General features: G+C 35.8%; 1 protein-coding gene across 2 annotated transcripts; it reads right to left on the bottom strand.

The window, feature by feature from the left end:
* Positions 1-1,531: 1,531 nt before the first annotated feature.
* On the bottom strand, positions 1,532-16,308 carry LOC139974011 (fibrinogen-like protein A). 2 transcript variants are annotated; one of them, XM_071980923.1, is made up of 6 exons: positions 15,726-16,308; positions 10,405-10,473; positions 9,490-9,656; positions 8,784-9,086; positions 5,194-5,473; positions 1,532-4,823 (listed from the first exon to the last, which is right to left on the bottom strand). In XM_071980923.1, the coding sequence occupies exons 1-6, from the start codon at positions 15,793-15,795 to the stop codon at positions 4,552-4,554; spliced, it is 1,161 nt and encodes a 386-aa protein (XP_071837024.1). In that variant the 5' UTR covers positions 15,796-16,308; the 3' UTR covers positions 1,532-4,551. The 2 variants fall into 2 exon arrangements, with proteins under 2 accessions (XP_071837024.1, XP_071837025.1); XM_071980924.1 differs by having other exon boundaries at positions 5,209-5,473; positions 15,726-16,307.
* Positions 16,309-18,280: the final 1,972 nt, after the last annotated feature.

Here is an 18,280-nt window from a genome sequence, read left to right as displayed (position 1 = left end):
TTTCATCTTTAATTTATTCATTTTGTTTTATTGAATTGTTACATGAGTCTTTACTTCGTCTGTCAGGTGATGGCACAAGAAGACTGCAGAAGAATACCATAAATTTATCAATATTCGGTGTCTTTCAGTTGCCATATCAACGTGTTTGATTAAAGTTTCAATCGTTTATCAGTTGTCTTGCGTCGAGTTGCGTAAACAACTATTAACATTTGGGGGGGGGGGGAAGAATTAAATATTAATCATTGTGGCGTGTAACACCTTTAGAGTTACTATGACGACGTTAACTTGTATATATATATATATGTTTATATCTATATCTATATCTATATATATTTATATATATATATATATATATATATATATATATACATATATACATATACATATACACATATATATATATATATATATATATATATCCACAGATAACTAAGCAAGGTTCTGTTCCCAAATTCCATAAGTGGCGTGTATAAGTGGCGTGTATATATGTATATATATATATATATGTATATATATATATATATATATACATATATACATATACATATACACATATATATATATATATATATATATATCCACAGATAACTAAGCAAGGTTCTGTTCCCAAATTCCATAAGTTATTCGTGATTCAAATTGCTGATTACATATCAGTTTTGATTTAATCAGTAACTCATTTGGAAGGAGACGGGGTGGGGAGAGAGGAGGGGGGGGGGGATTTTGGAAATTGTTGCGATCAGAAATGTACTCAGAAACCCTTTATCCTCGATCTTACTCCGTCCCACTTTTCTCCTCTGGTCTTCATGTTATGTCAAAACAGGTCTTGCACTTCATTCACGAAGCCTTCATAGAAACGTTCTACCGATATAGATTAGCATTGCCATTTAAAGTTAAATATTCCATTTTGAGCAGAGGTTGTTTTTTGACACCATTTATTACGTAGAACATATATGCATGCAACCGCTTAGTACGTAAATTTTAATTTGATTCAAAATCCAATATATTTCATTTAATAGTGATGAATTTACTTGTCACTTTTAAACATCAAAATTGCGATTAGTATATGATTATAATATGATGGCAAAGATTTTTTTCTTAACAAACAAAATGGATTGAATATTAAGATTGGTACGAGGACAGTAAAGCTGGAGTAGGAAATTTGTCTTAAAGGGGTATTCCAGATAAAGATATAATTTACCCAATCAGATGTTGAATTTTGGATTTAACAATAGAAGTTATAGCCGATAGAGACTACATGCATGATTACATGAAACATCCACTTGCATACTTGACTCAAATGGTCGCGTAAAGGAACTTGTGTTATATCAACCACCTGCACGTAATATGACAGGATTCCTTAGGCCCATCGAATATCATGCGAATAGTTACTACCCGACGTAACTCGACTGTCCTTACGTGAAAACTCGTGAATAGTCGGAAAGTGCGTGGGTGTAAGACTACGACTGAAACATTATACGACTAATCACTACCCGACGTAACTCGACTGTCCTTACGTGAAAACTCGTGAATAGTCGGAAAGTACGTGGGTTTAAGACTACGACTAAAACATTATGCGACTGATCACTACCCGACGTAACTCGACTGTCCTTACGTGAAAACTCGTGAATAGTCGGAAAGTGCGTGGGTGTAAGACTACGACTGAAACATTATACGACTAATAACTATTTGAATCAATGATAATCAGTATAAAAACATTTTCACTTCAATAAGACGTTTTAAGTCAGCTTTTCTTAGCTTTTTATAAACTATTCTCTTCAAAGACCATTCCTTTAACCATTCAGCTTAGCCTATTTAATTTGAGCTTTAAGTGGACTTCAAACTAAGATAAATCATTATTAAATTAGGGAACTTTTACTTTTAAACAATCCAGGAAAACGTTTATAATCATTTAAATTGGTAAATTATTTGAACTTGTATGCAAGATATTAAGTTGATATTTAAAACTATTAATTCAGGTTATAACCGTTTAACGATTTTCAACAAAATTAATGACGAGAATTTTAAACCCTTTAATGAATAAACTAAACCACATAACATATATACACCATGTACATACACATATTATATAGTTAACTATTGTAACACAATTACTTAAGATACTCAATAATACGTATATGACTTATAAGACTTATATTCCAATCTTGAATTATTATTTTTTTCATTGTTCCTGAAACGATTTTTTAATTTTTTTTTTATTGAAACATCAACTTATTGTTAATGATTTTTTCTTGACTTTTGTATGTTGGTTTTTTTTTAATATATTTGACTTGTTGACATTACCAGAGTAGACTTTGTGTGAAAAATGAAGAGAAGAATGCTGTGCGTAAAATCGAAATTAAGTATCCAATGTGATCTGTTCTTGTATCACTCCAATATTCCACATGGAGACGTCATTCAATGCACGAGCGGCTCAAAGTGCAACTTTGTTTTATAGATATTCTATCATAGTTTTCACTTGGTAATAACTATACTACTACATAAATAAACTTATTAAAAGGTTGACATGATTTGGCGTGTCATATGACGTCACAAACAATATACGACGATGATGAAACAAAATGGAGATTGTGAAGACGACTACTACATCCTGAATATCTTAATATTCCGACATTCAATATTTCTTTGCCAAGATTTGTATTGATAGTTCATTGACTGTTTTTTTTAATTATACGCTTCATTATCTACTTTTAGCATGAAATTCGAAGACTAAATTTAGTATCCCTTCTTTTGGACGTATTGGTTTCTAATATGTGTAGTGAGCTATTATGTTGTATTACTGGTTGATTGTTATACGTGGCAGTATATAATTTTAATTCAGGTGAGCCCCACACCTGATGGTATTATATTAGTGATGTTGCTCACATAGAGTTAATGAGTATGACTTTACTAATATTTGTCACATTTTCATATTCTATATTGAATGGGAGAGAGAGGGAGGTGGTGGAGAGATAGAGAGGGGGGTGGGGGTAAAAGTGCTCACAAATCAACAAGATACTTTGTTGTAGTATTTACTCCTCTCATAACGTTGCAGCTGGAGCTTATAGTTTTCATGTGCGTCATACACAGGACCGGTATCACTTCACAAAGAAGTTTTGTTGAATCTTAGACGTTTTTGTTAAGACCACCTCTGTAGTGTAACATTATAAGTTGCTATTATACTTGTGACTTGACTTGTAATGAAATGAAAGGACTTGTGACTTGACTTTGACACAAAGTGACTTGGTTACAACGCTGCTCAACGTGTAGCGTTTTTAGTGTACGCGGCGATTTCGGTTCAAGCTCCCTATAATCTTACCAATTGCATCTAATTACGGGAAATAAGTTTGAGTGATACCTAAAAGAGAAACGGTCGTAACCAGGAAACAGCCGTCGTGTGGTGCCCCCACATTAGTCCAGTGAGCTAGTACAACTCCTTGATCAGTGTCGGGTGAGGGAGGGGGGGGGGGTCAGTTGTAAGAATCTAGCTCTTCACGACTATATCGAAAAATATTAACTAGGTCGGCGTAAGAGGTTACCTAGGACAAGCCCGTTCAAACCTCCCTCGTGATAAAGTGTACCGTGTTTTTTTTTTTGCCCGTTAACTTGAGGAGTAATTATCTTATCTCATGGATAACGAATACTCTTTAGTATAACCCCATCCCTTTTATGATATGAAAAATAAACATGATCATTATCATCGTTAACCTGTGCGAATACAAGAGATTATTATAGTAACAACTTGCCCTACCAAAGGTTTTTTTTCTGCAGCTTCCATCATCTAAAAATTGAGAATTTTCTACACCTTTATCTGACATTTGAAGTCACTTTTAACTACATATTCAATGTTTTGGTCTTTACCGATCAAATCCCTCCCTTAATTATCCCTTTTCAGAAAATTTTGTTTTCAAATTAGATTTAAATTATAAGGAAGAAAGTGTTCCACAACATTATACATTGTAACCTATGACATTACATGTGTACTACATACGTATACTATGACGTCATTAAAAAAACGCCAAATGACATAAGGCTTCGCCAACGTTGACATTTGGTTTTCATATATTGTTTGGTAAAATTGTTCATATTTTTTCATACGCTATCTAAAGTTTATCAATTGGATTTACGTGTAGTTTATATGTCAATCGATAACTTAAATAGACATACTGTTCTTTTTGTGGTATAAACTGTGACCAGCTGGTTTTATATTATGTAATTAATGTTACTCGTTAGATTTGTTAAGTCACCTTTGTATGCAAGCATATAAAAAAATCAGAAAGAATATTAGGGAATCAAATTTATGGTTGCCTTTTTGGCTCCATATTTAAAAACACAATTAATAGTATACACATAGTAACTGTTTTAAATGATTCGGTCACCTAAAAAGACAGTTACGTAGCGTATTGGATGAACTGGACACACATGACTGTCTTCAAATTTGATATAACTATATACATGAAAATGATCATTAACATTCTCTAAGCTCAAATTGATTATGATCTTTCGCGTTTATGTATATTTTATTTTGTCTACGGACAAATTGATAAACTTAACCTATACAGGTCGAATCTTCATCTCGGTGTATTTAATATTGTGATTGGGGCCAGGTAGATTTCTCCAACACACAGTTTGTTCCCCACCACAACATTTTCTGTTGTGACCTATGTTCCCAGCGTTGTATTTGCCGTTTAGATTGGCACTACAGCAGCTTTTGTACCACCAGGCACCACGTCTTTCACTTGCACAGGAGACTTCTGCTTCGTCATCATTATCGCGGTCGTGGGTACTGAAAGCTTGTCCAAAGTGATAATGCATAGCATCGTTAGCTGTAAACACGGAAAAAGAAAAGACAAAATCAGGAAACAAACACCAAAGCATTAATATAACAATATCAATATTCTAAATTCAGGGTATCTTAACTTGGGTATTTGTGCATGTTTGTTGGAAATGCATATTTTTTCCACCAATTGGATTTATTGTTCTATAATATCATTTTCGCCCTTGTTCTGTAAACTCTGTTGAGTTTACCCACTACATGGAGCTTTCTTTATAACCAATGTGGTCACCGCGGTTATCCACCCCCGTTAACAGGCCCCATTCGTTTCGACATACCAACACGGATTGATGTCCCCCCCCCCCCCTAAATTTCTACTGGATGAGCTTTAAAGGGGAAGGTTAGTACTCTATACAAAGTACCGGAAGTTGTGTCACCTGCTGTTCCGTCGAAAGAACCCAGTTCAGAGAGCCGATAATTGTCATTTTCATCGTTGATTCGGAATAAGTCATATTTAGCGTAGTATGGAGTTCCTTCCCTGTTCACCAGATCAATCCGCAGTTGATATTTACCTTGATTGGTGAGGTAATATAACTTATCATTTCCCAACCAAAACTCATGTTGCAGCTCACCAAAGCCTTCTTTATAGCTCTTCCAATTACGATAAAAATCAACGGAACCATCAACACGACGTTGAAACACCTGAAATAAAAAGAACAACAGAAACACATATACAATCTGGCTACATAAGAAACTACATGATGATAATAATAATAATAATACTTATTTATATAGCGCATTATACCCACGGTCTCAATGCGCGCTTTACAGGAAACAAAATGAGTACAAAAATACAGCTTAGTAGAACAAAATCTAAAAGATACACGAAAAGAACGAAAAATGTACATGGTCCAATGAGGGTAGCACCTTAATAAATGAGTTTCTAAGAAGCGTTTAAAATTGTCTATGGTAGGGGCGTTCCTAATGTGGGTGGGGAGAGTGTTCCAGAGTTTGGGGCCGCCAATTGAAGAGAACGCTCACCGTACGCCGTAGATTAAATTTGTTGGTGGCTTTAGGTGAATAGCACTGTTAGATCTGAGTGAGCGAGTTGGAATTTGTAAGGTGAGTAAAGTTGGAATTATATATTGGTGCAAAACCATAGATGGCTTTGTAAGTGAGGGTGAGAAGTTTGTACTTTATTCTTTCCGAAACAGGAAGCCAGTGAAGTCGGTGGAGAATAGGTTTAATGTGGGATCTGTTATCTGTGCAGGGTAACTAATCTGGCGACCGATGTTTTGAATGCGCTGAACCTAAGAGATTTGGTAAGCAGGAAGACCAAATAAAAGGCTGTTACAACAGTCAATTCTGGATGACACAAAAGCATGGATAAGTGTCTCAGTGGATTATTCATCAAGATATTTGAGAATTTGGCTAACTTTTCTGATAGCGTGTGAAGCAGAGCGGCAGATATTATTGACATGAGGCACCAACTAATGTGAGTTTATCATAAAAACATAACACCCAGATCATTAACAGAGGGAACGGGAGATATATACTCCCAGGAAATATATTACTACCAGCTGCCTTTGACTATTTCTTATCCAGTAACAGAGATGTACATAGTGATAACACGAGGCATGCTAATCATGCCCACTATAATCTCTACAATACCACCATTGGAACTTTAAGCCTACAAAACCGTGCAACAAAAACATGGCATCTTCTAACGAACGATTTAGAGAGAAAAAAGTCAGTCACATCCTTTAAGAAGTGGTTTTGTAATGAAATAATAGCTAGTTACTGACTAAAACTAAATTATACTTGTATGTAATTACTATATATATATATTGAACATTTAATTTGTACTTATATTTATGTATATGTATTTATACATATATATATATATATTTTTTTTCTTTTCTTTTCTTTCTTCAGGGAGTCTTCCCCATTGTTCAGCTTTAAAGCTTTATGGAAGACTTCCCTCCACTTTGTACTTTTGTGGCAAAACAAATAAATAAATAAATATACAAGAAACGCTAATTTTAACGAAAGTTACAGGGGTGATATTACAGAACCGTGAGTATTGATTCGGTTTTGAGCATCGATTCGGTTTTGTTGTTGTTGAGAATTAGTTTGTGGTTTACACACCAAGTTTTTATTTCGTTTATGCATGATTAAAGTTTTTCAGTAATCTGATCCTTCATCAATATTCATGGACACATAAACTTGTGTATCGTCTGCATAAACCATCCCTTTCAGACCGTGATATGTGATAATGTTTTCAACGGGGGAGGTAAACAGGTGGCCCGTGCACTGATCCTTGTGGAACTCCATATTCAAGATAGCGGGTAAGAATAATTATTGTTACTGTGTCTTACAATACAGAAGAAAATTTCAAACCGAAATAATCTGCCTTCATAAGAACTTGGCATTCATGATGAAAGCAGAACGGAGTTTACGACTACATACAAGTGAAACAAACATACATAATAGACACAAAGACCTATGAAAAAGGCACAATTAAGAAACTATGAACTGCTGAGTGAGAAGTTGTCATGACAACTTCTTGCCATAGTTCATATTTAATCTGCACTTTTAATTATCTTGAACTAATCGATAGGAGACATAAATTAAACATATCAATAAGCCTTGGACAAAATGAAATAAGCAACTTCCATAAACAACTAAAACTACTTTTATTCATTTGAGAGATATTACGGCTTTTAATGGTTCCTCACAAACAAGGAAAAAGACTTGATCAAGTCTAATTGTATCGTCATCGTCATCATCACCATCATATGAATATATATATATATATATCTATATTTATATATATATATATATATCTATATTTATATATATATATATAGATATAGATATACATACATACATATATATATATATATACATATATATATATATACATTAATATATATATATATCTATATATATATATATCTATATATATATCTATATATATATATATATATATCTATATATATCTATATATATATATATATTTTCTCACAATTTCGTCTTCTGTTTGTTAAGGTTTTTTTATTATTTACTTCTCAAATTTGTGGCTTTCTATATCAAAATTTAGACTTCATATCTCTTCATTTCGACCATATTTTCGAAAGATTGCCGTTATACGGAAATAACAACATTTCATTATTCCAATTACCACTGTTGGTATCAAAATTTCAACTGTTTCAGCCGAAATTGTTATATAATTTATCTACAAAGTGCGCTACATTGGTAAATTTGCCGGTTTTTAATTGTTCCATCCGAGGGAGGGGGGGGGGTGAGCTAGGGGGTGAACATTTGACGACAGCAAGGACTTTCCCATGGAAGTCGGTGAAGTTGCCTTGTTTGTAATGGGCTCCCCACTAAGAATCCTTGCAAAATGTCCCTGCGTTTTAATGGATCACATTGAACATTACATAGACTAGAACTCAACATAAGACTACGCAGCGGCGGAGCTAGGGGCATTGGTCAGGGATGCGAGAATGGTCTGTAGGGGCGCTTTCGACATTATCTAAGCGGAGCACCACCACAGGTTGGCGCGGAGCGTACAGAAATTTTTTGAGTAAAGATACTCCCTAGTTCGCCGGAAATGACCCTTTCCGGGCCTTGCTAATTTGCAGATAGACGAAGAATAAATAGCTGCTAGGGTATTTTGTCAGAAAATTACACCAACAAAATGTGTCAAATGTCAATAGGTAGATGAGAGCGCAATAAAAAAGTCAATAATTGCGAATAAGTAAAAAGTGGTAAAGAGCTGAAAAGGGCGCCAGCAGACCATTTGAATCCGTCAGGTTGGGGGGGGGGGTGGGATCCGCCCCTGACTGTACGGATGCCCCGCCACTGAGACTATGGCGTTCATTCAGTCAATCATCGTTTTTGAGCTGTAACCAACTGGACTCAACGACCAGTGTCTATGATGACATTGGTGAATGTAACAATCAAACTATAAATGAACAGAGTGTCTGTACTGAGCATAGCGACTTACCGTCCATCCACCTCCGTCAGCCATGTTACAATAAGCAGTAAATGGTGATCCAGTCCAGTTGGTTGGTTTTATAGTGTATATACCGCTGGTATTATAACCGCTGTCATAAACACCTTTGCAGTCGGAGAACTCGCATGTCTGGCCATCACCATGGTAACCAGCCTTGCAGTAACATTGACGAACATTGTTTTGTTCCTCACACAGTGCATTGGGGCTGCAACTGTATACGTCATCCCAGGTGACATTGCCGTTGATACAGTGGGCCCTCTCTGTACACTCAGGGTTGACATAAAATCCACCGGCCTGTTGAGGAAAACAGAAATGATAAGATGAAGGCAATGCACGGGTTCCATCTCTGCTTGCAAACATTAATATGAGCTGCATAACAGTCTTTAAAATTCACTGCCCACTTATTTAGACATATCCCTGTTCTGACCAAGTATATAGCATGAATCCTCTTACTCCTTGGGTTCAAGTTGGCCGTCAGTCGCCATTGTTGATAATACTTAACCTTCTGAGGGTTGCATATATTCACATTTTTGTGTTGTACTTATAGTAGTTTAGGAATTTGGATAATACCATGACAGTCCTAACATAGGCCTACTTGTCAAGGATGCATGTGATTTCAACCAGGTTTTTCAATACTTTTAGCTAAATTGAAGCAAAGAAAGACATGCTTTCCTCGAGTAAAATCTTTTTGACTCACCGAGATTGTTGTATTGGTACTTGTTAGATTACATGCACAATGGTCAGGCGTCGCACAGCCAAAGTCAATTCCATTGTAGCAGAACTCCATACCTTGTTCACAAACAGTTGTGGTAATAGGAGACGTGTTAATCTGGGAGGAGGTGCTGTCATACCCGGTTGTATGATCTTGAGTGAAAGGAAATGAAGCACAGCAATATCTTACTCACAACTTCCATATCTGACCAACTGTTGTTATTTACTATTTGCTATTATTTACCTTAAAAAAGAAATATATTTCGCTGTTTAACTTTTTGGTAAAGTATGCTTTCAGTCTGCACTGTAATGTTTACCCGAAATCCTTTTACAGTCAATTCTCTCTCCCAACAGTTCAATCGATGGTTTTATCCTAGTTTCTGATCGGTTAAATGAATCCATATCGATGACTATATATGATTGTGCGTTTAAGTTCGATGGCATAGAGAAAAAAAAACCATTATCACATCTAGATATCACGAATAAAAGACAAAATTATACGTATATAGTTTTAAAAAATGTCAAGGATTACTTCACATCATCCTCAGATGCGCTAATTGCTGCTTTAAATTTAACAAGACTAGAACGACTTCTAGCAGAATTATTGCAACTTATAAAACAATTTCTCCTGAACAGAACATCCGATTCTTCCATAGTAATTGCCTTTCACATATTAAGGTCTTTCAAAAGCAATATAGTCTTGAAGACCGGTATATATTACAGAATAGGTATACATGTTTCTGCCTTCAGTTTTGTTAAACGTTGTTAGGATAAATAAACACTAAACATCGTTTAAAATTGTGCCATGCTGCAAATATACATTTCATGACAATTTGATCGAGAAAAAAATGGCAAAAGGCTATATATGTATAAATGTTTTAATCCTTTCATTTTGCCTTACCTTGCGAAGCATCCGTTCTCTTAGGAGTACATTTAAAATAGCCCTTCACTTTATCCTCCGTATCTTGTCCTGCATATTAAGAAAAAGAGCGAATCAGTTGTTAGCATTACGACATAAACATGAATACATCCGTCGGTTATATTTCAATATTTATTCATGTAACGGAATTGCCATGGGTACCATGGAGGTTGGCTCCTTCCTTGCTTGCCTGTTTATGTCTAGCCTTGAAGAACGCATGCTCATGTACAGCTCCCTGCCGTCCTCTTATCTGGTGGCTCTACATTGACGACATCTTTTTCGTTTGGACCAGTGATGAGGATAGCCTGCTCACCTTCATCAATCACATCAATTCTTTCCACAGCACCATCAAATTCACCTCTGATTACTCTCACCAACAGGTTACCTTTCTCGATGTGACTGTTTGCAAGGAACGCGGTTCTCTCTCTCTCTACAGACTTAAACACCAAGCCCGCAGACAAACCCCAGTATCTCCATTCTTCTAGCTGTCACTGCAAGTCTGGAATTGCCTACAGTCAAGCACTTCGGGTCTTCGTCGCATTTGCTCTAATAATTCCTCTTTCATTCGCCATACAGATGCTTTGGAGTCCGCTCCCTTTCCAGATCATCTACTTTGGCAGTGAAGAACAAAAAGGGACGAGACTGCGACAACAAGGTCCCGAGGTTGTTACTTTCCACCCAAATCTTCCTCCTCTTCAGCAATTCACCTATGCCGTTTAATGCTTCTCTGGTACATTTGAGTTTACATGACCGAAGACATATCATAGTTGTGATCGAACTATAGGTTTACTAGGGGGGGGGGACTGAATAAAACTCTTATTATTCTCCTGTTATGTGGAAATACTTATAAACATTTTAAGAAATACAAATATCTAAGAATTTAAAGAAAATCATTCAGCTTTAACTTTATCAGGTTCATAAGTAAAGTTAAGAGAGCTTTCTCTTGTTTGTCTGAGGAACAGCAAGTGTGCATAGTGTATAACATACACAGCCCGCCCCCCCCCCCACCCCCAAAGGAGAAAATGATAGATCAGTGGGACCTGTTTCTAGTAAGATGCAATGTTTTCAACTAATAAGTTCTCTTATCCCAGATTTAGAACGCGTCCGAAAAAAAGTATGGGCAAGGGATACACTATTGCTTGTTATGACCGCCATTTGTAAAATAATTGATATAGGCTTACCTTTACAGCAAATACCACCGAGGAGAATAAATATGAGATATATCCCTTCCATAGTCCGCACACACAGTACCATTTTCCAAACTTTTTGAGAAGAGTCTATCCTGACCAAAATTGCAAATCTTCCAAATGTTTCAAAACCACAAGAGGGAGATAAATATTAGCTGAGTGAGAGTTTTTAGAGGTTGAGCTATACTCTTAGAAAAGTAAGAATATTGCTGACGGATATGAAAAGTCATTAGTGACTGTTAAAAGACAGTATATACCTATCACATCCTTCAATTTATTAATATCCTTATAATTGTTTTGCCTTTATTTTCTGTTTCTCTCTGAAAGACTCTTGAAAAGAACAAGTGACGTCACCGTTTGCTGGGAACAAAATACGATATTAAAGCGTTTGAAAAAAAAGATTATACTATGGTCGCTTACATTGTTTCCAAATTGTTACTACAGGCAACCAGATAGATGAGTTTATACACATTTTGACTAATATCTATGCAAATCACACAAATTTATTAAAAAGACGACCTAAACAAACGGTAGCAATAAATGAAAAACCTTTCATTCAAACAAACGCTCAGTGCTAACTGCTTAGAAGTGAGTAAGTAACGTGTACAAACTGTCTCCTTTCTGCCAGCAGCAGTTTATATACGTTGCCATAGAGACGAGGGGATTGCTGACTGTATCCTAGCCTTTGAGGGGCTGGGGGAGGGGGTTGCGGGGGGGGGTTGAGAAGCCAGGAAAATACATGTTTTCTCATTTTCATAATATACTCCAGGATTTATGAAGACTCCAAGGAAGTACCTCAACACCACTGGCCGTTGACAAATGTTGATTGTTTACACAAATCATCGTAACCATCAACTAAGCCTATCATTACAGCTATACACGCAACATGTTAATGTGAACATAAATAGACACATAATTGTGAACTATTAGCTATACGATGGTCTGAAAGGACATGCTTGTTGTAGACTTAGCCTATCAATGTAGAATGACAACACGACGGATTTGTATATTTGTATGGAGCTGACCAACACGTAACATGACAATATATTCCAACTTTTCGATATCTGTCGAGTTGACACGATACGATAATATTATATTTTGACAAAAATGATGAAATTGTCGAGTTGCTGCGTTCCACGTCTCTTGTCAATACGTTTAAAAATGTCGACATAATGATGAAGAGTTGAAACGTTACGAGTCTGTTATACCTTAACTTTGCTGCATTGCACGGTCAGTTTTCAACTCGACAATAAAAAATATAAAAAAAATAATGGTGATAAAAAATATAAAAAATCGTTGTTTTTCGACGTGTTATACTAATGAATGCATAATTCCAGTATATGTTGTACCATAACTCTTTCAAAGGAAGCAGGTCACTTCGCACAACAACCATTTCGGCGATTTCGCCCAACTGCCATTTCGTCCAACCTTACCATTTCGCCCAACCAGCCTGGTCATTTCGCCCAACCTTGATTAATATTATACTTAAAAACGTTCGGGAATTGTTAACGTTACGGGATACGAACCGAATATTAAGGAAAGTTGAAGTCGTGGTTACATTGATACAGTGGTTACATTGATTAAGTATAATACTTCAATATTATGGACAGGTTTTATATTTTCTTTTCTTTTTCAATTTAAAAAGGAAAACGTTCGGGGATTGTTAGTCGGTAGTATGGATCAGTGTTTTAGGGGTAAAGGTTTGATAGGTTTATATGGAGACCGATTCCCCTTTGTTTGCATAATAATATAACTTCCATTGTATGCGTAACCGCCAAAGTAGTGTAATACTATAACCCAAAATAAATCAAATTGAACTAGTGAAATAGAAAAGGTGATATTATTCCACACCGATTCCCATTTGTTTGTGTAATAAAATAACTTCCAATCCATGCGTAACCGCCTAAAGTAGTGTAATCCTACCATTATACCCGAAATAACTGCTCAGACTCCGATCGATATCGAGCGGACCTCACTTCATTTACCTACCACGAAGTAATATAACCCAAAATAAATCAAATTGAACTGGCGAAATAGAAAAAGGAACATTATTCTGACTGAATATGAGTAAAAAAATGGTTGGGCGAAAAGACCAACAAGGTTGGCGAAATGACCAGGCTGGTTGGGCAAAATGACCAGGCTGGTTGGGCGAAATGACCAGGCTGGCTGGGCGAAATGACAGTTGGGCGAAATGGTTGTTGGGCGAAGTGATCTGCTCCCTTTGAAAGAGTTATGATACAACATATACTGGAATTATGCATTCATTTCAGCGAGTAAAGTAGTCTTGGAAAAGTCGTTTGTAGTACTCTTTTTCTCGCGTGCATACATGCCTCAGAGTGTCCGTTTATGCCTATCTCGAATGTGCTTGAAATGTTCTCGTATCGTCGATTCGGAAATACATGTTGTTTAATGTTAAGTTCTTTGGAGCGAGTTAGTTAACAAGATTTTATCGGACGGCCACTGATCATAATTATAATCGAGTCTAGTTCTTAAGAGTTGTGATAATCTTACTGAAATTAAGTTGAAGTTCAGTTCAGTTGACAAAATATAAATGAGATTAGAGAGGTATAGAGATTCAAACCCACAGTATACTTTGGATATGACCTCACATAGAGAAGTGAACACAGCTACTTTAATTTTTCCTGTGAAATCAAGTTGATAGTATATAACGTGAACATTTCGTACATATGCAATGGAAGTGTTTGTTGAATTATTCCCCCCCCCCCCCTCCAATAAAATACTGATTGTTATTGTTGACTAACTACAAGCATATTACACATAAACACACACACACTCGCACACATACACGAAATAACGAATCCAAAAGATCATATTATCTTCATGAGTAAATAAAAATTTCGAAAAGGGGCGGTGGTGGTCTGTTGATTTCTGTGTGTATATTAATTTAAATTGTGTGAAATAACAATTTGATTACCAGTTCATTTATATTCAATACCGTTCTTAAACGTTCTCAAGATGTTAAGTGAATCCTATAATTTACAGCGAAGTAATATCTAGGATATTCTGTATCTCCTTAGTCAGTCATTTGTTGCTGTTTTCATAACACTTACAAACACTGCACTGAGCAGGACTACCCACATTAAAGATGACAATAATAAAAATATAAAACAAATAAAAATAAATAATGGGTTGCCCACATTTTCTGTCAAAAACGATAGTTTTTTCTATGTCTCAAATCGTTGGAAAACTAATAGTAATTAGCAATTGACGTATATTGATTAATTTGCTGCCTGTATTTAGCCTGCTTAGTTTATTTTGCTTTCCTGAATACCTTCGCCCCATAAACGTTGTATACGTTTGCGATCGCGTGTTTACCCGTGCGTTGTAGGACGTGGTTGTAAGTGTGTATGCGTGTGGCGCATGTGGTTAAGCTGCTGAACAGACAATATCTGCATGTGCATAGATTATATAGATCAAGTTGTGTTCTGGGACTTGATGATCCAAACCCACATATGCATGCGTGGAGTATACGGGGCTTTATAATGATACATTTCGAGTTCAAATTACTGAATTCATCCAATAAGTAGAGGGGGAAAATTCAAATAATGTAAAATGGAATGATGATGCTCTTCAAAATTATGCAATTCACATTTAAATTGAAAATATCACGTGCAACGTATAAAGAAAACAGGAAATAGAAAAAGATCCCTGTCAAGGATGAAAACAAAAACGCCACAAAGAAATTGCATGAAATATATAAGTGTAGAATTGCTGCGATTTTTTTTTTCTAAATTAATATGAAACATATGTGAGAAAGATTGTAAGAAACAAGAGACACATGCCAACAATGGTAACGTTTGAAGCTCTCTAGTCGTATACTGAAATATAACTTAGCAAATGCAAATAGATGAAATTCATGTCAGGAAGTATGAAAGAAAAAACAGAAATGTCGAAAATGGTAATCAATTAAGCTCCCTTCTCTTATACTTGCATACGAGGTTGCAAATTGCATATTAGCTACATAATAGGGCCGCTATTCGAACATGTACCGGAGGATAAAAAATTGGCAGCTATGGTCAAAATCGTGCGAGGAATAGCTATATAATTATATTATCATGATCGCTATTTGAACCAATAAATAATGTTATAGCTTACCTCTGTAGCAACTAACACCAAGTATAATAAAGATGATTGATATTACGCTCGAAGAGATAAACAATGCCATTTCTCATCCTTTGACAAATTGATGAACTTCAAAACAAATCCACTGAACCAAAATTACAAGCGTTCGATGTTCTTAAACCAAAGGAGAAAATAATAGTACTATATATAGTTGAGATAATATTGTGATATCTCAAGCTCTCAAATGAAAAGCAAGTCTTTCACTAATATTGAATTTGAAGGAAGAAATTGAATATACCCAGCCGGTGAACCGATAAAGTGTAAGTAATTGTTCACACAAAAAAAGAACCTTTCATTTATTCATCTCTCTTTTGTGTCATTTTTCCACTCTCTATCTGTTGTACTGGGAAATAAATGAATTTTTAATCTGACTGTTTGCTCATAAATAAATTACGATCATGACACAATGATGTTTAAATAGATTGTACCAATATTACTTTGTTACCATGGGCAACCACGCCGCTTAATAATTAATGACAATGTGATTAGTACTATTCTATAGAAGATTTTACAAACGGTTTGTAGACATTTGGTGAATGAATATATCAATATATCCCCCCCCCCCCCCCTCGCAATCTTCGGCATAACTTTTAACTTTCTAATAGGGTTGTGAATGAGTGGAACGGTTTGCCTGAGAAAATTGTACTTGCAAGTAGTGTGAATGGGTTTAAGAATGCTTTGGACAAGCACTATAAGCAAAGTAATCGGGTCTGAGTGTTTGTGTCCTCACCTCCCCCCCTCCCTCCTTTAGGGTCCTTGATGGGGACTTGAGTATCCTTCCTGATCCATTTTTCTATTAAACTAAAGTAAATTAACAATTATTACACAGTGGAAAAGTTATAAATGGTTGTCATATATTGTGTTCACACTGCTAATTAACTAGACATAGGAAGCTACGGTTAATGACCCTATGTCTGAGTGTGTTAAATGTGGCAATCCGTTCAATTACAAGTATTATTAGTATATTTATCTTGCAAAATCTTCCAAGACATATACGAATCTTAATCTAGCAAGATATCTTACCATCAGCACCCCTTAAATTTGACAAAATCAAATAAGGTAGCTTTAAAGATATTCGCGAGTTCCGTTGTACCCCCTATAATTTCTTGATAATCAATTTGACATCTGCCCGCCCCACCCAACCCCCACCCCCACACACACACACATACACACACCTATACCCTCCCATCTGTAAAGATCCACTTTCTCCTGGCTAGAGAATGCACTTTTTGTCCAGTCCATCTTCAGAAAAAGTTGGCTGCTTCATATTACTCACTACACTATAATGCGCCATTGTCTTCTCCAAAGGATTAGCAGAGTTTTAGTCTCGATGTGTCAAAGTTTATGCAAGAGAGAAAGAATAACTGCTATAGTATATATACATAGCTTATACAGGCCTTCAAAACACTATATAGTGAATCGTTCGAATACTCCTTTAATTCTGACATGATGATGACGTTGTCACATCGGTGCTGGCCTTATATGTTAATGCAGCTTTTTTGGTGTTAAATAAATTCTAATAACTTCACCAGAACACGATCTTTTAGCTTTATAATAAACAAGAAAGCATGTGACCCTTGGATAACATTAAACAGCATTTGTCCATCACAATGCATTGTAGACATGCCATTTGAGACCACAAAATGTCGTATTACTTTCATTGAGTTTTGTGTTGCATGTGAGGAACTAGTATAGCATTCTCTTTATTTAGTCTATATATTATCCATTAGTTTACAACATCAAAGATTTATAGAAATGTAGCATGGATTGAAAGAAGTCACTGTGTTTTATCAACGATTTACAAAATATCCATATTAATTTTGTATGTGATATCATTAGTTCAAAGACTAAATCAGTGTAGTTTAGTTTTTGACGACACATCAGCATAGCTTTTAGTTATTTCAAAAGGTAGCAACTTGACTAACACATCATACGTATAGTTGTTTATGCTGTCTCCATTACTGAATTCTACGGTAGCCTATTAGGGCCGACATGAAAACCAGGTAAATAAGATCCTCCTGCTTGAAAATGAGTCATGTTTCCTACTAGATCTTTGTAATCTATTTTCTTAGTTATATTCCGTTTCAGAGCCGTACATCTCTATCTGGTCGGTTTTAAAAGAGCTCTAGTCCGTTTAGTGTAAGGGCGCCACCTATTCGCACTTGCCAAATTTCGCCAAAGTGATAGAGCGCCATCAGTTTGTTATATTCCGTTGAGTAGGATCATGGAGCTATAGCTCTATGGTAGGATGTACTTTGCATAGGATTAATTCTGCTGACAAAGTCGAGATTGGTCTAACCAGAAATAGTTATTCACGAGCTAAGATATTATATTACCGTTCTCTGTTCACGATTTATAAACTGTCATCGACTTTGATGGTCGAATTGAAAGATGACACTAGGAAATTGAGATCGACTGACGTAGGTATTATACATTGTGATCGAGTTAGTATACATGCTTAGTACACCTAGTTACTAGCCCGATCGTTACAAAGCATTTAAATTAGGAGTTGAACAAGAAGTGTGCAA

This window comes from Apostichopus japonicus, chromosome 9 (genome assembly GCF_037975245.1).
Source record: "Apostichopus japonicus isolate 1M-3 chromosome 9, ASM3797524v1, whole genome shotgun sequence".
Classification (NCBI taxonomy): Eukaryota; Metazoa; Echinodermata; class Holothuroidea; order Aspidochirotida; family Stichopodidae; genus Apostichopus; species Apostichopus japonicus.
Note: the sequence above shows the minus strand (reverse complement) of the source record. Positions and strands in the feature narration are given on the sequence as shown.